Source organism: Sylvia atricapilla, chromosome 18 (assembly GCF_009819655.1).
Source record: "Sylvia atricapilla isolate bSylAtr1 chromosome 18, bSylAtr1.pri, whole genome shotgun sequence".
Taxonomy (NCBI): Eukaryota; Metazoa; Chordata; class Aves; order Passeriformes; family Sylviidae; genus Sylvia; species Sylvia atricapilla.
The window spans coordinates 8,666,452-8,684,669 of record NC_089157.1 but is presented as its reverse complement, the minus strand read 5'-3'; the positions used below and the strand labels follow the sequence as shown (position 1 = coordinate 8,684,669).

The 18,218-nt window shown below is 60.3% G+C and overlaps 3 protein-coding genes across 7 annotated transcripts in view; 2 read left to right on the top strand and 1 right to left on the bottom strand.

The window, feature by feature from the left end:
- Positions 1 to 13,306, top strand: part of SLC38A10 (solute carrier family 38 member 10) — a gene marked incomplete at its 5' end in the record, with an annotated part of 29,986 nt that extends 16,680 nt beyond the window's left edge. Inside the window, 6 exons of the mRNA XM_066332448.1 lie at positions 1,543 to 1,696; positions 7,939 to 8,109; positions 8,385 to 8,846; positions 9,377 to 9,460; positions 10,070 to 10,249; positions 10,496 to 13,306. Coding sequence (XP_066188545.1) covers positions 1,543 to 1,696; positions 7,939 to 8,109; positions 8,385 to 8,846; positions 9,377 to 9,460; positions 10,070 to 10,249; positions 10,496 to 11,634 — 2,190 coding nt within the window. The remainder of the gene's footprint in view (positions 1 to 1,542; positions 1,697 to 7,938; positions 8,110 to 8,384; positions 8,847 to 9,376; positions 9,461 to 10,069; positions 10,250 to 10,495) is intronic.
- Positions 13,307 to 13,310: 4 nt separating this feature from the next.
- On the bottom strand, positions 13,311 to 13,999 carry NDUFAF8 (NADH:ubiquinone oxidoreductase complex assembly factor 8). The gene is made up of 3 exons (XM_066332289.1): positions 13,822 to 13,999; positions 13,618 to 13,728; positions 13,311 to 13,525 (listed from the first exon to the last, which is right to left on the bottom strand). Exons 1-3 carry the CDS (start codon positions 13,900 to 13,902, stop codon positions 13,505 to 13,507), a joined length of 213 nt encoding a protein of 70 aa, XP_066188386.1. The 5' UTR covers positions 13,903 to 13,999; the 3' UTR covers positions 13,311 to 13,504.
- A 102-nt stretch (positions 14,000 to 14,101) lies between these two features.
- Positions 14,102 to 18,145, top strand: TEPSIN (TEPSIN adaptor related protein complex 4 accessory protein). Of its 5 annotated transcripts, none has more exons than XM_066332283.1 (13): positions 14,107 to 14,277; positions 14,492 to 14,564; positions 14,777 to 14,868; positions 14,963 to 15,056; positions 15,197 to 15,264; positions 15,357 to 15,435; positions 15,547 to 15,618; positions 15,813 to 16,013; positions 16,097 to 16,268; positions 16,477 to 16,605; positions 16,741 to 16,819; positions 16,901 to 17,035; positions 17,314 to 18,145. In XM_066332283.1, exons 1-13 carry the CDS (start codon positions 14,236 to 14,238, stop codon positions 17,770 to 17,772), a joined length of 1,695 nt encoding a protein of 564 aa, XP_066188380.1. In that variant the 5' UTR covers positions 14,107 to 14,235; the 3' UTR covers positions 17,773 to 18,145. The 5 variants fall into 5 exon arrangements, with proteins under 5 accessions (XP_066188384.1, XP_066188380.1, XP_066188385.1 ...); XM_066332284.1 differs by having other exon boundaries at positions 14,111 to 14,277; positions 16,489 to 16,605; XM_066332285.1 differs by having other exon boundaries at positions 14,114 to 14,277; positions 16,492 to 16,605.
- The last annotated feature ends 73 nt before the right edge of the window (positions 18,146 to 18,218 follow it).

The window sequence follows — 18,218 nt, the reverse complement described above, 5'->3', positions numbered from 1 at the left end:
TCCCTTTAAAGCATTTAATGTTTTCAGCCGTTTCCTACAGTTCCCTCCTCTCCCACGTTGCTCCTGGTTCCTGTGGCACCAGAATAGATCCTCTTTGTGGAAACGCTCTTCCTCTCCGCTGTTGTTTCTGGAAGGTGCCAGAACAGCCTCCCAGGCACAAAATGCATTTGTGCCGGGGCTGTGGATTGTGGGAGGGGAGGAAGTGGAGTAGCTCGAGCCCAGGGCAGCAGTGCAGGACCTGCTGACTCGGCGTTTGCCCGAGGGGGTGGACGGCAGGATATCTGCTCTTTGTGCACCCCGGGCAAGGCAGGCAGCACATTCTGCCCCTGTTTCCCCTGCAGCAGCCCTAAGGTCTGGCCTCTGCTCCCTGGCCACGCTGCCCCTGATCCAGAGCTGCTCCACGTCCCGCCAGCCTTTTCCTTCCGAAGGCGTCGGGCTGTCTGGGGGCTGTGCTGGGAATGGGCCCTGCGGGGTCTCCTGGGCCTGCTCTGACCATGCTGCTCCCTCTTGCTGGGTGACCTCCCTCAGCACAAAAGCATCAGCTGCTCCTCCCCCTCTAGAAGTGCCAATGTTTTAATTCCTCCTTCCAATTTCACCTCTCCCCTTGATTTGCAGTTTTCTGGCAGCTTCCAGCGGTAGAAGTGCTCCCTGTGGCCGTTCCTGGTTTTCCCCACACTGAGAAGCATCTTTTTGTGGACTGGGATATAAATTGGCCCAGTGAGGATTTAGAGTCATGGAATCATGGAATGGTTTGGGCTGGGAGGGACTTTAAAGCTCATCCAGTTCCTCCTCCTGCCATGGGCAGGGACATCTTCCACTAGACCAGGTTGTCCAAGTGCCATCCAACATTTCCTATGACTCATGTGGAATTAGATCCTTTTAGACCAATTTGTCATCACATAACAAGCTGTAAAAATTCCTTTGCTGCTCATCACTTTCTCCTTTTTGAGGTAGAGAAATTCCAAGAGCCCTTCCCTCCGCAGGATCCAGATTCCATCCTTCTATTTTTATCCTGTTTGATCCTAGCTTTCTGGGAATCAGGGAGTCATTTCTCAGCAGCTTCTTGAGCCCTGTGACCAGGACCTGTGTGTGGTTACTCTTTCTTTCAAACCCAAGGGGTTTTAAGCAGCTCCCTGGAATGGCTGGGGTCTGTAACCAGGCCAGGCTCCTCTGTGCTCAGCCAGACCCGATTTTATGGAATTCTCATGCTGGGAATACCAGGGAATGAGTCTTTGCAGCAGGACTTGTGTCTGCCTCATGCATTTTCCTATCCTGTCTCTTATCTACTCACTGCACTCACTTTTGAGCCCTTCCAAAGCCTTTCCAACAGCTTCCAGCCTCTGAAGTTTCCATTTCCATGGCTCTGCACCCAAATATGGACCTCAGCCAGAAACAACTGGTTTTCATGTTTCTCTCTGACATTTCTCTCCCTAAGATGTGTCACTGTGCTGACCTTGGAATTCTGTGGAGGCACCATGGGAATGCCGTGGGGAGCAGTCCCCTTGGATTTCCTGTGCTCACTGTCCCTCTGGCACTCTGCAGATTATCCTGTGGATTGGCCTGGGAATGCTGGTGATCAGCACCTACACCACCCTGTCTGCCACCGAGGACACTCCTGTGAGGACAGAAGCAGTGGGCTTGGAGCACCTGGACAGAGAGGAGAACAGAATTGTCCAGGATTCAGTCAAACTTCCAGGTATGTGCTTGCTGGAGTTGGATTTCCCAGCCCTGTCCTCAGCTTTACCTCTTAAAAAAAAACAGGAGAAGGTTTTTTTTTTTTTTAATTGTGGCAGAAGCAGGGTAATTTCCAGGCAGCTCCGTGCATCTTCCCAGCTTCCTGGGGCCTTTTCCCAAGAAAAGCTGCACTTCTGTCTGCTGGAAAAGCAGCTGTGACCTCCAATGTACTTTGTGGGAGTTGTTCTTTTGGGAAGGGAAAGGTGTGGTGCAGGCCTGGGATCCCCTGGAGGGACAGAGCAGGGATCCTGATTTGGGATGAGCACAGAGCCCACCTGGCCCAGCAGGACTGTTCTCCCCCTCTGCCAGCCCAAGGAGCAGCCATCCATCACCCTCAAAGGTAAGGAAAATTTATAGGAACTGCCTCTTTTTTTTGGTACCGAGCTTATAAATTTGAACTCGGCTTTGGCTCTGACAAAGCCTGTGATTATGCCTCAGCTTTGTTTACTGGTTCTTGTTATTTATTATTTGTTTGCTGGGGCTGCTGATGGAATTACGGCCGCTCCTCCCTTTCCCAGCTGCTCCGGAGCAAGGCCGTGGCGCGCAGGTGCCGCCTGACCCCGCGCTGCTCCTCGACCCTGCCGTGTCCTGTTCCTTCGCTTCACTTTTGTTTCCTTCTGCTCCTGAGGGGTTTTGGGGGGATTTTTTTGGGTGTTTTTTCTTGCTGTTGTTGTTGTTCTTTGGAGGCCTTGAAATATCCTCGCGGAGATTGAGAGCGGAAGGGAGAAAGGGGCTGGCTCTTCTGGAGATTATCCTCCCTCTTGGTTCTTGGCTGGGTTCCTGCCCGGCAGCTTGGAGCGTCTCCCACACCGGTGCTGCTGCCGATAACATTCACTCTGGGGTTGCTCCGTGGTGGAGTTTACTTGTGGTTTACTCGTGGCTTACTCAAGGCTGTGTGTGCCTTCCCGGGCACGCGGATGCCGGTGAACTCCGAGCAAAAGACGTTCCCAATCCCTTAATGGAGCCCTCAGCAGGGCCTGGAGGAGGGATGCGATTGAATTCTTCCGTCTTGGTTAATTTTGGAGCAGTAATGGCCAAAGAACAGCTGCTCCTTTCAGGAGGAATCGCTAATGACACGTGTTCTGACTGGGAAAATAAAAAATCCCATAAAACACGGTGTCCGCTGGAGTTTGCTGAATCTTCTCCCCTTCTCGGCGTGAGCCGGGGCGGTGGAGCGGGATGCCAGGCTCTGATCATCCGAGCGATCCCGGAGCCCGCCGGCAGCAGCTCTGAGTGCTGCTGGATTAAATAATCCCACCCGGGAGGAAGGCGGGTTTAGTGCTCCCGGGTCATAAACTTCCCCGGGAGGAGCCGTGCGGCTCCGAGGGAAAGCTCAGCTGTCCCCTGAGGTCCCTTTGCCAGTGGGGGCTCTGTCCCCGGGGGGGAGATGGAGCCGAGCAGAGAAGGGGGACAAGGACCTGCAGGGCGGACGTGGGGCTGCCCCGGGAGAGCCGCCGCTGCGATTCCTTGGATCTGTGCCTCCCTGTGCCTCTGCAGGATGTCGGCTTGACTAGCAATGAGAGGCGTTAAATGGTGCCCTTCATCCCCCGCCGCGGCTCCCCCTCGTCCTCACCCGCCTTGTTTTGCAGAGCAGGAGCTGCCGCCTGGAACGCGCCGCAGCAGCTGCATCCTGTCGTTCCAGGGGCGCAGGATGCGGGCTGGGCCGCCCCCGGCACCTGGGTGCCCTCCGGATGGGCCGAATTCCGCCCTCGGGGCTGCAGCAGGATCCCACGGCTTCTCCCTGGGCGCTGCTGCTGGGGGCTCAGCCCCTTCCCCAGGGCACAGGGTGCCTTGTGCCCCTCCCCTGGCTGCAGCGTGCTGCTCCAGGCTCCTCTGCTGGCTGGAGCCAGCCCTTTTCCTGGGCGGAGGGTTCTTCCAGACCCCTTCTTCCAGGCACAAGGTGCATCTGTGCCTCTGGGTCAGAGGGTGCTCAGCCCCTTCCTTTGGCACAGGCTTGCTCTGTGCCCTTTCCCGTGCTGCCCCATCCAATGCAAACCGCAGGGCCTTTCCCCAGCGTTGCCTTCCCCGTCTGCCTCCTGCCTGTCAGCGTGTGAGAGGAGTTTTATTGGTCTCTTTGATGTTGTGGAGCCCAGAACTGGAGAGACTTTCATTAAAGCCCTGCCCCGTGGGCCCGGGGATTATGAATATTAGAACATTGGCCTTTTATGTGAACACGTATTGACCAGCGGCCTCGGAATCGTGTTTTTCCTAACGACACCCAAGTGCCCATTACAGCCCCAGCCTGTGGTGCTGGAGGTTTTACTGTCAGCAGCTCTTCGGGAAAGGGATAAAACCCCTTCCAGCCCCGTCCTGCCGCTCCGTGCCGCGGCTGCGCCTCTGTTAAAAGGTTGCTAAGCTGCCTCTGAAAGCTCAGGAAGGCAATTATCCATTTAAAAAAAAAAAAAAAAAAAAGAAGAAGAAGAAAAAAAAAAGCTAATTAGGCAATTTCTCTCCGTATTTAAAGCACCCTCGAGGATCTCGGGGGGGATTAAGATTTTGTAATATTTTTCAGCTCCTTACTTGATCGTTGCTGCTTCATCTTCTCCCTGGCGTTGTGCAATGTTGGGTAACAAAGCCCTGATTCAGGCTCCTTGTGCAAGAGCCCTTTTCCCGATGTGCCGGGCACCGCGCTCCGGCCATCCCGCTGTCCTGTGGGATGGGGTGGGCTGTGTTAGATGGATTGGGGCAAAATTTGGGGATGTATTTGGTGTGCTGCATCCTCTATCCCTGCATCCGTGTGCTTTGACCCCCAAAAGCTACCTGCCTGAGCCAGGCTGGGTCCCTGCCGGCATTCCCAGCCGGAGCAGCCCCGGAGATGTGTGGAACGTGGCTCCTGCATCCTGCTTAGCTGCAGGAACAGCTTGGCTCCGCGGCGGCTCTCCCTGGTGCTTTGTGCGAGTGAGCTTTTAATAGTGCCTGTGACACAGAAAAGGAACCAGCAGCCTCTGGTAATTTGGGTTGGTTTTTACTGCTGGTGCGTCAGGAGACAACTGTGAACTAATTTCAGGGATGCCATTCCATAACCTTGTGAAATCTGGACCCATTTCTGCGGGAGGGAGGGCTCCTGGAGGCACAGCTGGGCTGGGGGCTCCCCGGGGAGGGCCTGGCCCTGCCCTGCTCCGGGTGTGGGGCTGCTTGGCACGTCCCAGGGCAGCGTTTGCCCCCGACCCTCTGCCCCGCTTGTTCGGCTCTGCTTTCCTTGGCAAGAGCTCCTGGATCTTGCTCCATATCATGCGATGAAGGAATTTCAGCAGATCTGGAGCTGCACTGGCACAAGCAGGTCCTGAACCCCGTGTCCCTGGTCAGCTCTGGGGTGACACCCTGGTGTGGGTGGTGTGTCCCAGAGCTCCTTGTGCTGTCCCTAAGGCTCCCCCCAGATTGAGGACGAGCACAGCGGGGCCAATCCCACTGCCTCTGCCCGGGGCTGGGGCTGTGGGGGAACATTTCAGCTCCGAGAGGCTGCAAAAGCGTGTGAGGAGGGATTTAGTGCCTGCCTGGGACCATTGCAACGATCCAAACCAGGGGTGGGGGGGAGAAGGGAAGCTTTTAGGTTGCTAATCATGAAATTTTATGGCAGCCTGGAGAGGCTGTTGGCAAACCACAACACACCCAGGCACGCACACACACAAATCAGCTGCAGGACGCCCCGGCTTCCCCTCGTGTGAGCAGAGCTGCCGGAGAGCCAGGGGGTCAGAGCGAACCCTCTCTGTGCTGCCTCACACCCCGGCCTCTCCTTGGGAGCCAAAAAGCTTTTACAGCCTCTCAGGCCCTGCCTGTAAAGTCCAAGGCCGCTCATAAAACATGACGAGGCGCAGCGTTACTGGAAGACGCTCCGAAGGGGCCTGGAGGGCAAGAAGACAGGCAGAGCCCCAGCAAAACTCTTCCCTGCAAAGCACCTGGAGCCCCGGATGGATTTCCAGGCAGCCTGAGAGGTTGTTAATTCACGCCCTGATGATGAACTTAATTTTGTCTCCCGCTGAGCAAATGATGGCTTAGAGGCAGCTTGGCCTTATTGCGGCATGGAGACTTTTGGGTTTGTGTTTTGTTTGTGTTTTGGGCTTTTCCTGCATTGTTTGCAGAGCGGGGAACGTGCCTCTGCCTGATTTATGATGGAAGCTGCCAGGGACACTCCCGGAGCAGAGTGGGGCCTCCCCCTGGCCCCTCGGGCTGCCCTGGGCCCGCGGGGGGTTCACCTGCTGCTCTGGGCAGGGCAACTGCTGGGTTTAACTCCTCCGGTTCCTGCTGGCAAGGAAGGCTTCCCCTCGTCTTTCTTCTTATTTCCTCTTCTCTTCCTTTTTAATTCCCCCTCCCTCCTTTTTATTTCCCCTCGAACATCGTCTCGCTGCCTCGGCTCGCCGTTCCCATCCGCTGTGGGAACAGCCCTGCCTGTGTTGGGGTTCTCTGGATCCTCCAGTCCTCTCCGACCAGAGCCATCTCCCGCCTCCATGAACCAATTAACGAGAAACTTTCCTCCAATAGAGTAAATAATTTCTTGCATTGAGGCCAGGATTGAGCTGGGAACATCCGCAGCCGTGCCGAGCGCTCCCCTCCCCGGCCTCGGCCTCCCGCTTCCCAGGGCCCCTGGCCAGGGCTGGGCACTGGTTCCTGCAGCCCAGTTTTTCCTGAAGAGGAGTGTCCTGCCCTGACTTGCTGAACCCTGGGAAGTCCCTCAAATGGAGAGGGGGACCCTTGGGTACTAGTCTCGAATTTCTCAGAAAACCCAAGTCCTTTTCCCCTCCCACCATCATTCCCGAAGCGGAGGAACGTGGAACGCCAGCCAGCCCCACACACGTCCCTCCTCTGGGTGTGGAGCTCTGGGCTGGAGTCCGGGTTTCTGGAGAGGCTCAAGGTCCTGCTGGCACAGATCCCTCTGGGCCAGGAGTTTGTACTTAATTTTTTGTGAATTTTTGTTGTTTCCCCCCCCCCCCCCCACCCCCAGCTCAGGCAAGGCCCACGCAGCTGAAGTTGTGGCAATCCCTTCTTTCCCATGAGTTCATCTCGTAATAAATCGCACCAGGCCTGCGGAGGGGGAGGAGAAAATGGAAAGATGTTTATAGAATTAATTCCCCAAAGGAAATCACACGGGGGAGGGCGAAGGGGGGAAGAGTTGGGAATTTTTTTTTTTGTTACAGAAGATAGATTTTTTTTTTTTAAGAGTTTGTTGGATGGAAAAAAATCTGCAGAACAACTTGACTGCTGGGAAACAATTTGATTTCCTTCTCTGCTGCTCTCCAGAGGAAGAGTTCACTCCCTGTGTGGGTTTTCTGCCATGCTGGGGGTGGAAGGGACCCTTCCCGTCCCATGGAATGTGCAACAGATTCCATGTGGAATATAGTCATACCAGTGCTGAACACAGTGACGGGTTTGACTGGGATATATCTTCCAAAAACATCTCTTTGAGGGCAAGGTGAGGGGAAACTCCCCTGTCTCCCTCAGGAGTTTCCTCTAATTAATGCCTGTTTAATCCCCCTCCTCAAAACCTCTGCAGGAAAAGGAAACCTCCCCATCCCTCCTCCAAGAGGCATCTGAAGGGCTGTGGGAACACTCAGATACTAAAAGAGGGGGAAAATCAAAATTATGGAGGTTTTAAGACGTTTTACAGTAAATAGCAGCGGGAGGAGGCAGGAGCTGGGCTGAAGCCCAGCTCAGGTTCTGGTGCTGGGGGGTTCGGTGCTGGATCGTGGCTCTGTCTCTTGCAATGCCGGGGGATCCGGGGCTGGATTCCAGCTCGGTCTCTCCCGGAGCCGAGGGTCTGGGGCAGGGAGCTGGGGGGATGCTACCATCTGGTGGCACTGGCTCGCAGCAGCAGCCGGCTCCATCCCTGCTCTATCTCAGCTCCATTCCGGCTCCATCCCGGCTCAATTCCTGCTCCACCCCTGCTCCGTTCCAGTTCCATTCCTGCTCCATCCCCTGCTCCATCCCATCTCTATCCCTGCTCCATTCCTGCTCCATCCCCTGCTCCATTCCGGCTCTATCCCTGTTCCATCCCTGCTCCATCCCAGCCATGCTTCCCTGCCGACAGCTCCTTAAAGACCCGCGACAGGGAAAACACCCAGGTGACTCCAGAACAGAAGCTCCCCCAGCCCCACCGTGCTATGGCAGGAGGGAAATCAGCAGCTGGGCTCGGTGGGTGAAGAGGAGCGGGACAGACACAGCAATTCCCAGATCCCACATCTCATCCCTGTCCCCATCCTGTGCTTGCAGAGCAGAACCCGGTGGTGGAGGAGCCCGAGGATGACCGTGATAAACCCAAAGTGCCTGAGCAGAAGGAAGAGATGGAGCAGCCACAGATCAAAGTGCCTGTGCAGGTGCCCAAGAGGGAGGAGGAGAGAGGAAAGGTGGAAGAGAAAGTGCAGCTGGACCGTCCTGATCAAGGTAAAGGTGATCCTGGGAAAGGGAGCTGGACTGGGAGCTGGGGGTGTGTGTTGTGGGACTCTGAGATAGAGATCCTGAGCTCTGCTCCTTACCCTCTTCTCAGTCCACCTCTGTGGTGGTATTGGTGGATTGAAGATGATTTAAGTGTTTGATGCTCTGGAGGCTTGTTGGGAATGTGGCCTCCAGATGAGGGAGAGAAGGCAGGGCTGGACAAGGGCAGCATGGAACTGGGTGTACTGGGAACCTGCTGCCTCTGACCCTGCCTGTCCTCCCAGGGATTGCCCTGCCCGTGGGGGAAGCTCATCGCCACGAGCCCCCTGTCCCACACGATGAGGTGGTCGTGGACATGGGGCGGGAGCGCGAGGAATCCGATGAGAACAGAGTGGCTCCTGGAGGAGCCAACGACCCTCTGCTGGAAGAGCCAGCCAGGCTGAAGCCCCAGAAGGAGGCACTGGGCCCAAAACAAGGGAAGGAAGTGGCTGCCGAGAACCAGCAGCGGGGAGGGACTGGCAGGCCCATCCCAAATCTGGAGAAGGTCCCGGAGGCAGCGGCGCAGCAGGGTGGAAGGGCGCCCTACAAGGAGCTGGAGCCAGAGGGAGCCAAGCTGGAAGCCAAGGCACAGGCAGCCGTGCTGGATGGTGACCCCGCCGAGGCTGCTGACCAGGACAAGCCACAGCTCCAGCTCCCCAGAAAAGCAGAGGAGGCTGCAAAGTCCATGGAGAAGGAAGCAGACCCCGGTAAGCTCCTTTCATGGCAGCTCCTCTGAGCAAGCTCTTCTGGGCCTGTAATGCCCCTGGAGACGGGACAATTTGGTCATTCCCATCTCCATCCTGGTGCTTCCTTTTAACTCCACGAGTGGAGCACGTGAGTGTGCACAGCCCCTCCGGCAGCTGCTGAGGGAAGGGAGGAATCTGGTGGCTTTGACAGCTACTGCAAGAGCTGTCAAACAGTTGTTCGCTACCCGCCAAAATGTCAGGTGCCGTGCTGTTCCTGCACGGCTCCCAAATCACCGGGGACACGGAGCCGGGAGATCTTGACAGGGAACACATTGCCAAGTGCCCGTCTAAAAGCCAGTTAGAGCTGTTCTTGCATGTTAATTGGCCGAGGTAGTTAGTGCTGGCTGGCTGCCACCAGGCATGGGATTGTTAAATATTGGGTTTATTACTTCCCTCGCAGCCGTCGGGTTGGATACAAACGGGGCCGGGACGACGTGGAGGCGTTTTAGGGAACATCTGCACTGACAGCAAAGCTCTGTCGTCCTTTGCAGGTGAAAAGCAGGAGCTGCCCCTCCCAGAGAGAGCGGAACTGCTGGAGAACCGGAACACTGAGGAGAAACAGGAGAAGGCAGGGGGTGAGCATGTTCCCGGGGCATGCGGGGACAGGGACGGATCTCCCCGCATCCCTCTCTGTGGGAGGAGAGTGCCTTCAGGCCACAGCCCCTGCATAGCATCAGGTGGTGCCTGTCCCATCTCTGGCACACCTGGCAGGGCCACTCGGGGCCCTGAGTCATGCTGGCCCTTGGGCCTGGCTACTGCTCCATGTCAGAGCCCTGGAAAGAGAGAGACAGGATGGAAACAGCTCTGGCAGCATGGCAGGAGGGGCATGGGCAGGGGCACACGGGGACACCTGAACACATCACAGGCAAAAGCTCCTTCCCCTCAAGGCCCCAGCTGCTCTGTCCCTGGGGCATCAGAGCTGGAGCTGCAAAGCCCTTCCTCAGGCTGAGCTCCTCCCTCCAACCTCTGCCTGGCAAGGGGATGTCAGAGCCTGAGCTTGGATTTGTGTACAGGTCTCTTGCTCTCATCCCATCCTCTTCCAGCTTCCTTCTTTTCTCTCCTGGCAGTGAGAGTTGGATCTTCCTGCCAAGGAGATCCCTTGCAGGCCATGCAGAGCTGACACGATTTTTGAGAGCTTTGGGTCACAGGGGTTTTATTTCCTCTGTCTTCTTCTCCTTTTCCAGAAGCAGGGCCAGCAAAACTGCTGGACCACAATGTGCTGCTGCAGATGATCAAGGAGCAGCAGGTGCAGCACAAGCAGCTCCTGGACCAGCAGGCAAAGCTGCTGGCAGTGATCGAGGAGCAGCACAAGGAGATCCACCAGCAGCGGCAGGAGGAGGGGGCAGAAGAGAAGCCAAAGCCAGGTAAGGACATGGCCAGGGAGCAGGACTCCTCCACAGGGGCTCAGAGGGGCTCTGAAATGAAGCTGGGAGAGATCTGAGTTCCTTTGGCACAAGGCAAAGTCCACTTGCACAGCCATTTCTGTAGGGGTAACACACTGAGCTCTGTTCATCCTCCCGTGTGGCCTCATCTCGTGTCTCACAGAACGTGGTGACAGGAGAAGGGAATGTCCTGAGAAAAGCCTTTTCCATGTTGGTTTTGTCCTGCAGCAGAAGCACAACCGGAGCCTGCCATGCCCCTTTCCAGGAGCAGGGAGGACGAGGGCCTCGGAGCCAAGGGAGACACGGCCGGGAAGCTGGTGAACAAGGAGCAGCCAGAGCAGCACCCGGCACAGCAGCCCCCCGATTCCACCAAGCAGCACAGGGACGTCGTGGGGAAGCTAGAAGAGGCTGGGCACAAGCGTGACATTCCTGTGGCTCCTCCCAAGGAGTGGAAGGTGCCGCTGCAAGAGAATGACAGAGGTGTTAAGAATCCCGTCGAGAACCGGGATCCCTTCCACGGGGATGCCCAGCGTGTTCCAGTAGCCAGAAACAACCTGGAGAAAAAGCCCTTGGCCAAGGATCTGGGAGGAGAACGTGAAACCAAAGCTGGAAGAGATGTCCACCAGCAGAAGAATTTCCTGAAAGCCATGGAAGCAGCTACAGCTCCCATCCAAAGAGAACAGCCGGGGGCTGCCAAAGTTCAGGGAGTAGCAGGAAAGAGTTTGGAAAGAGACTCAGGAACAGACCTTAAAGCCAAAACTCTGAGTCAGGTGGAGCTCAAGGACCTGGCAGTGGTGCCGGACTCTTCCAGTAACAGGAATGTGGCAGTGAGGGAGCAGCACCCCCGGGAGCGGGAGTGGCAGAGAGGGGCGCTGGCCGAGGGAGGGGGCGGGCGGCAGCGGGACCCGCCCGGCCACGGGCACAGGAAGGAGGAGGATCCCCGGGAGGAGCCGCGGGGCCGGCAGGGCCGTGGAGGTGGGGGTCCCTCCAACGGCGCCGACACGAAACTCGACCCTCAGGATGCTCCAGCACAGAAGTCCGAGAACGGAGCGGCCGCCCCCAGGGATCCGCAGCAGCAGGAACGCGATATCAAACCCAACCGCGACCTGAAGCTGCAGGGCGGCCTGGACCTGCGCCGCAGGAGACGAGACCTGCTGCCTCCTGACCAGGAGGAGGACGGCGAGGAGGAGGAGGCGGCTGCCCCGGGAGCCGGGGGGGTCCTGATCGGCCTGAACCCCCTTCCCGATGTGAAGGTGAACGACCTGCGGAGCGCGCTGGAGACGCGGCTGAGCCAGGTGGCCGAGGGCGCACAGCACCTGGTGCGCAGCCGCCACATCCAGCAGGTGACACAGGACAGGAGCCCGTGACTCAGCAGGGCGGGCTTGGCCTCACCGGTGTTGCTCAGGCACGGAGAGAGAGGTCTAAGCCAGCAGCACGTTGCTGGACGCAGCGCTCGGATCCACAGGATCTCCCCGGATCCCTGAGCACCACCCTGGGGGCTTCCACAGCAGCACCCCCAGTGTGTGCCTGCGGGTGGCCGAGGAAGTGACATTCCTGCTGTCCCCTGCATTCCAGAGCTGCCATCCACCTCGGCTCCATGCCAGGCCACTGCTCCAAGGACCTTTTCCAGCATCTCATTCATATCAAATTGCCTTCTCCAACCATCTCCCAGCTCCTCTCAGAGCCAGGAAGGGGCTCCATTGCCCTGGCTGTGCCGAGGGGACTTGAGATCCACACCTCGGGAAGGGCTTTACCCCAGAGAAACCGTGAGCTGAGGACCAGTGAAGCCAGTGCTCCAGTGCTGGATCGGGGGCAGAGCCTCATTTGCTTGGGACACAGTGGTGGTTTAGGAACCTCATTTAGTAGAAATGCTGCCTTAACCGGGCACAACTCGTGTTGTGCTGCCTCTCTCCCAGGGATGGGGTTCCTTGGCCACACACTGGGATCATACAGAGCTCTGCCCCCGCTACCCTCCCTGGGTGCTCCTCTCCGTGCTCTCCAGCTCCACTTCCCCTTCTCAAAAGTGCATTAAGAAGCTCAACTACCCCCCAGCCCTTCCCAACCCAGCTTGATTCTTCTGCCAGAGGTGAGTGGTTTGGGAAAAAACATGGCAGAGCCAGGTGGATCCAGGGGCTCCACCTACCTCTTCCTGTGTTCCGTGTGCTCTTCCCAGCCTCCCCCCACCCTGTTCTGCATCCAGACAGGTCCCTGCTCCACCTCTGGGAATTCGTTTGGTGAATGAGGAAGGGAAGAGCCTTCCCCAAGAGCTCTGTGTTGTTTCAGGCTCCCAGTGATTCATCCCTTGGGGTTTTTTTTGGGTTTTGTGTTTTTACGTTCTGACCTGCGAATGTATGGAATTCAGTCCCAAAGCTCTCCCTAGACTGGCTGAGAATTCCCAGCCTGGAGCCCTCAGACCTCATCACTGTGGTGGGTTTTATATCCCGACCTCCAAATGTCTTCGGCGACCTCGAGTCTGTGTCCAGTGGAACCCTGCAGAGCTGGGACGGGGTGGGACTGTCCCTGCCTGGTGCTCTCAGGATGTCACAACCCAGAGGGACAGGGAAGCGACCTCGGGAGTCCTTTGGGAAGACCCCCCGGAACATTGTGGCCTTAAACCTCCCCGAACCCAACGAGCTTCTCCATTAACGCTGTCGTCAAGCACAAGCACCACACAAGCCGGGAGCCCCGGAGCCGCTCCGAGAGGCAGGGGCGGGCTCTGGAGCACGGCTCCACGTCTGCCCTGGGGAGATGGATCTGTGGCACCAAGCAGCCTTCCCCCAGTGAGAGGGAGCCGGATCGGCTCCTTCATCCCCTGCGGGGCCAGACCCGTCTGTTTGTTGTTCTCTGTGTGAACATAAGGGACCAAAGATGCTCCTGACATTCCTGCTCCTGGGAATGGCGTGGGCACCCCGAGCTGGGCTGGAAGCTGGCGGGAGCTGCCTTATCCCGTCGGGGACGGCTCCGCAGGGGCAGGAGGAACGCTGGGAGCGAGAGCCCGGAGCGCGGGCTGAGCCCATCAATAAAATAAGCTGAAGCATTCTGCGATCTGAATTATTTTCTTTTTTAATAAATAAAAATAGATCTGTGACCCTCACCCAGCCTGGGGCTGCACCTCCTCCGGACCGGAGAGCGGGTGGGCAGCTCCCGGACCTGGGGGGTTCCGTCATTTGAGGACAAACCGGTGAGTTTGAAGGTTTTATTCGCCCCAAGCATCTCCAGACGGGGCCGGCTCCGGGGTCACTTCGATGTCGCCTTTGCCTGCAAAGAGCCGCGGTCAGGACGGGCCGAGGCCGCCTCCCTCCGCCAGCACCGGGATCGGATCTGGGACGGGGACTGGGACAGAGCCGTACCGCCCGGGCGAAGCATTCCCGCAGCGCCTGGAACTCCTCCAGGCACGTGTCCCGCCGCAGCTCCGCCGGTCCCGCCGCCGCCGCCGCCACGCACCGCCCGTAGGCCGCGGCCTGCGGGAATCACACGGGACGGGAGCGGGGAACGCCGGGACCCGCCGACCCCGGAGCCGACTCCCGGTGCTCCCCTGTGTACCCCGGCCCCACCTGGTCCCCGCAGGCCGCCAGCGCCGCCGGGAAGCGCCGCAGCCGCGCCCGCGCCCGCAGCCACACTCCGCGTCCCGACATCGCCTCACCGCACGGGCGCCGCCATTCCCGCGCGGCCGCCAGTGGCTGCGCGCCCCGCTCGTCACACGCCGCGCTGCACCGCCCCCACCAAACCACGCCCCTTCTCATTGGATATTCGGCGCGGGCAGCTCTGACTGGCGGAAATGCCCGTTGTTTATTTCCCGCCTCCTTTAGGCGTCACCTCACGGGGCCCTTCCGCCTGAAGCCCCGCCCTTTCTCGGTGCTGATTGGTTGAGCTGCAGAGCTTCGCCCTCTCATTGGTGTAAAAGAACTTCCGGGGGGCGCTTCCCTGACGCCGCCGAGGGACCGGGCAGCGCCGGTGTTGGCAGTGTCATGGCGGTGCCGCTGCGGGACCGGCTGAGTTTCCTGAGCCGGGTACGGACAGGGGCTTTTGGGGGGAGGGGGAGCGCTGCCGGGGCGTGACGTCACTCCTCACCTGCGACGTCATCGCTGCACCCCCCCACTCGCTTCTACAGCGGCCTCACACAGCCCTGACGGGGCCGGGCCTGCCCCGGGGCCTCGGTCCAGTCCCCAGCACCGGCGTCCGGGGCGGGTCCGCCCCCTCTCACGCCGCCCCCTCCTCCTCCAGCTGCCGGTGTTACTGCGGGGCACGGCCGACGACGACACGCCCTGCCCCGGGTACCTGTTCGAGGAGATCGCCAGTATCCTTCAGGGAGCCGGGGGGGCCCAGGGCAGGGGGGTTCCTCAGGACAGGGAAGGGGTCCCGGGACAGGGGGAGCTCCCTCGGGCTGCTTCAGGCTGGTTGGGGGCAGCCCTGGGATTGTGGGCCCTGGCTGGGACCCTGTGGAGGGGCTGGCACTCGGGGAGCTGCTGCTGCCCTCCGATCCCGGCTGGATCCCTAACCCGTCCCTAGAGATCTCCCACGAGTCCCCCGGGAGCAGCCAGTGCCTGCTGGAGCATCTCCTCACACGACTGCAGAGCAGCTCCTGCCACGTCAAGTTGAAGGTGGGTTCATGCCGGGAGCACAGGGAAGGTGATGGGATGGAAGCCCCCCACTCCAGGGAGGGCAGCTGTGACTTGTCCTTGTCTCCTGAGCCAGGTGCTGAAGATCCTGCTGCACACCTGCTCCCAGGGCTCCCCCCAGTTTGTCCTGCAGCTGAAGAGGAACGCCAGCTTTATCCGGGAGGCTACAGGTAACGGGCTGGGGGGACATGGGAGAGCAGCAACAGATCCATGGGGACCCCAAAAGGGCTCCTGCTGTGGAGGCTGTGCCAGGAGCAGGGTCCAACCCTGCCTAGGAGCGTCGCCCACCCTCCCCTCTGTGTGTCTGCAGTGTTCTCCGGGCCCCCAGACCCCCTCCACGGCAACAGCTTGAACCAGAAGGTGCGGGCGGCTGCACAGGTGGGTGCTGCAGGGACAGGGCAGTCCTCAGCCCTCTCCTCTGGGGACTCTGGGGTTCTCAGCACTCCTCTCTCCCTCTCTCAATCCCACAGGACCTGGCCAGCATTCTGTTCTCGGATGCACCGTTGCCGCAGCCCCTGGCGCTGCCCGCCCGGCCCCCGGCCCCCGCCGGTGAGCACAGCCCCCCCCGGACGGGCCCTTGGTCAGGGGGACAGGGAAAAAGCAGGAAAGGGGAACCCCAAGAGCTTGTGCTCCCTCTGACATTCCCTGTGCCCCCCCCAGGGATGGGCTCCAGCCCCAGCCCCTGTGGCTCCCTGCAGGGATTCGGGTTCAGCAGTGACAAAAGCGGTTCTGGTGAGTTCTGGCCGGGCCCTCACTGGGTCCTTTCCCACTGGGAGCTGGGGCAGAACCATTGGGGGTCTCTTTGTGCCTCGTCCTCTGAGCTCCCCGAGTTCCCTCACCCCCCTTTCGCAGCCTGGCACTCAGTGTTGGGGTGACCCCATGGGGCTGAGCTCCTGGGATTCTCCCAACATCCCAACCTCTCGCAGCTTCCACAGGAGAGGCCCTGCTGAGCAGCCTCCAGCGAGCGGCCGAGGCCGTGGCCCAGGCCGTGCTCCCGGCACCGGGGGGGACCCGGCGGCTCCGTGGGGACCTCCCCGAGGACACCTATGAGCCCGTCCAGGCTCCATCCCCTGCCAGCAGCCCATCCGTGCCGCCCTCAACTCCTCCCGTGCCGCGTGGAGCCCGAGGTGGGTCCTGCCGGGGCAGTTTGGGGGCTCCCCGCCCATCCCGGGGGTTTGGGGAGCCCAGCTCAGCAGCACTGTCTCTGCAGTGAGCCACCAGCCGGGGCTGGCCGGGGGCGGCTGGGAGGAGGCAGACAGCGGGCACAGCTCCCGGGAATCCTCACAGGGCAACGAGCCGAGCCGCACCTCGGACTCGGGCAGCAAATCCGGCAGCGACAGCCGCTCCGGGGCCAGCCGGGAGCTGAGCCATGGGGCTGACAGGTGAGAGGGGCCCGGGGGCTCCCCTGCCCTGGGAGTGTCCCAGGTGCATTCCCAGGAGCTCTGCCCTCGTTTTCCACACCATGGATCCAGAGTGTCCTGGCACTCCTGGCTGTGTTCCGCCTGGGGTGTTTGTTCTGCCAGCCCAGGGTGGGGTCCCTGTCTGTCAGGGGGTATGGAGGAGTACACAGGTGGCCCCTGTCCCCACAAGGTGTGTCCCCAGCAGGGTGGATGCTGACAGCCCGGGTGACTGCCGGAGGGAGCTGAGCCTGGTGTCGGGACTGACGCGGGGGGCCAGGGTCTTCCTCACCAGGGAGGAAGCTCAGCACTTCCTCAAGGAGTAAGTGTCAGAGGCAGGTGCCCCCTGGGGCTGGGGTTGCTTCTGGGACAATCTGAGCCCTTCCCTGGCTGCTCAGGCCTGGACTCTGGGGATGGTAAGGCACTGCAGGTGACTGTGACCCCCGTCCCTGTGCAGGTGTGGGCTCCTGAACTGTGAGGTGGTGCTGGAGCTGCTGGGCCGGGCACTGGAGGATCCCAGTGACAGCGTCCGCATGGTGAGCACAGGGAGCTCCCCTGGGAGGGCTGGGGGGTGTTTGGGGGCCTGCCCGGCTCAGCCACACTCCCCTTTCCCACAGAGGTCTATGTGTGCCATTTCTGCCCTCGGCTGCTCCGACCTGCTCTCCCCAGAGCAGATCTTTGCCGTGACCCGGCAGCGCCTGCAGCACCTCAGCCAAGGCAGCCCTGGGCCTGTGGCCAACCGAGCAACAAAGGTGACTCTGGGGACATCCCTGTGCCAAATCCCCAGGCTGGGGGCTCCTGCCACGTGTTTGACAGCCCTTGGGGACAAACAGCTCTTGGGAATGACTCTGTGTATGTCCCAGAGGGATGGGTTTGGCTGCCTTTCCCAGGAGCAGGGAGCCTGGGCGGGGGGATGCTCCCTCTGAGCCCCGGGAGGGGACGCTGGAGACAGTCCCTCTGCCTGGGAAAAGGTGCCAGGCCCAAGCCCCTTTGCCGACGCCGCTCTCACTCTGCCCATCCCCTGTTCTAGATGCTGCGGCAGTTTGAGGCCCTGTGCCGGGCCCAGCCCTCCCCGAGGGCCCCACGCCCACCCTCGGCCCCCTCGGCGGGCTCAGCTGGGGACCTGCTCATGGACATCCCAGCCCTGGCCAGCGAGAGCTTCCTGACCCCGCTGAGCCCGGCCCCGACCCCTGCGGCCCCCACGGCCCCCGATGAGGAGCCGGGGGTGGCATCGGAGCCCCCTGGGCAGCCCGGGGCTGCAGTGCCAGCCTGTCCCTGCAAGCAGGACGAGGGGAGCAGGCTGGCAGGGGACACGGCGGCCCCCAGCCTCTCCCTGTTCGCTGGCATGGAGCTGGTGGCCCGTCCTGGCACAGTGCTCCGGCCACACTCACCGCCCGTGGAGCCACCGACGCCGTCCCAGCCCCAGGATGGGGGGACGGACACAGAGGACACCCCACAGCCATCGGCTTTCGCCTTCCTCAACATGTAGCTGCTGTCAGGCCCCGGGGGCTGCGGGGGCTCTGCCCCAGCTCCCTGCGGGGCCTGTGCTGTCCTGGTGCCTCAGGGGGGACACGGTCTGAAATGGCACAAGGGCCAGGGCTTCCATCAGGTGACTATGTCCCTCCCGCTGTCTGTGGTGCTCCAGGGCTTGCAGAGGGGCACGACCCCTTGCTCCTCTGAGCTGGACAGGGGTGTGGGACCCCCTGGGACTGAGCTGGGGGTGCTCTGGGGACCCCAGCACAGCCGTGGGTGCTCTTGGGTGGCTCCTGGCTGCAGCCTGGGCTCTGTGGGGGTGGGGTGGGAGAAGGTGCTGTCCCCATGGGGCCGGGACCCACCAATAAACCCCCACTCAGGTCTGGGAACGCGTGACTTCTTCCTGCGCCACTGACGGAGCCTGGCTCACGCCTCTTCCTGGCCCACAACCCCACATTTTCC

Bases quoted from the DNA above. Each gene is read 5' to 3' on its own strand.
- NDUFAF8 (XM_066332289.1), bottom strand. From the start codon at position 13,902: ATGTCGGGACGCGGAGTGTGGCTGCGGGCGCGGGCGCGGCTGCGGCGC. The intron at 13,729-13,821 runs GTGGGGCCGGGG...TGATTCCCGCAG, and splicing joins TGGCGGCCTGCGGGGACCAG to GCCGCGGCCTACGGGCGGTG. The intron at 13,526-13,617 runs GTACGGCTCTGT...GGCTCTTTGCAG, and splicing joins GGGAATGCTTCGCCCGGGCG to GCAAAGGCGACATCGAAGTG.
- TEPSIN (XM_066332283.1), top strand. From the start codon at position 14,236: ATGGCGGTGCCGCTGCGGGACCGGCTGAGTTTCCTGAGCCGG. The intron at 14,565-14,776 runs GTATCCTTCAGG...ACCCGTCCCTAG, and splicing joins CCTGTTCGAGGAGATCGCCA to AGATCTCCCACGAGTCCCCC. The intron at 15,265-15,356 runs GTGGGTGCTGCA...TCAATCCCACAG, and splicing joins AGGTGCGGGCGGCTGCACAG to GACCTGGCCAGCATTCTGTT.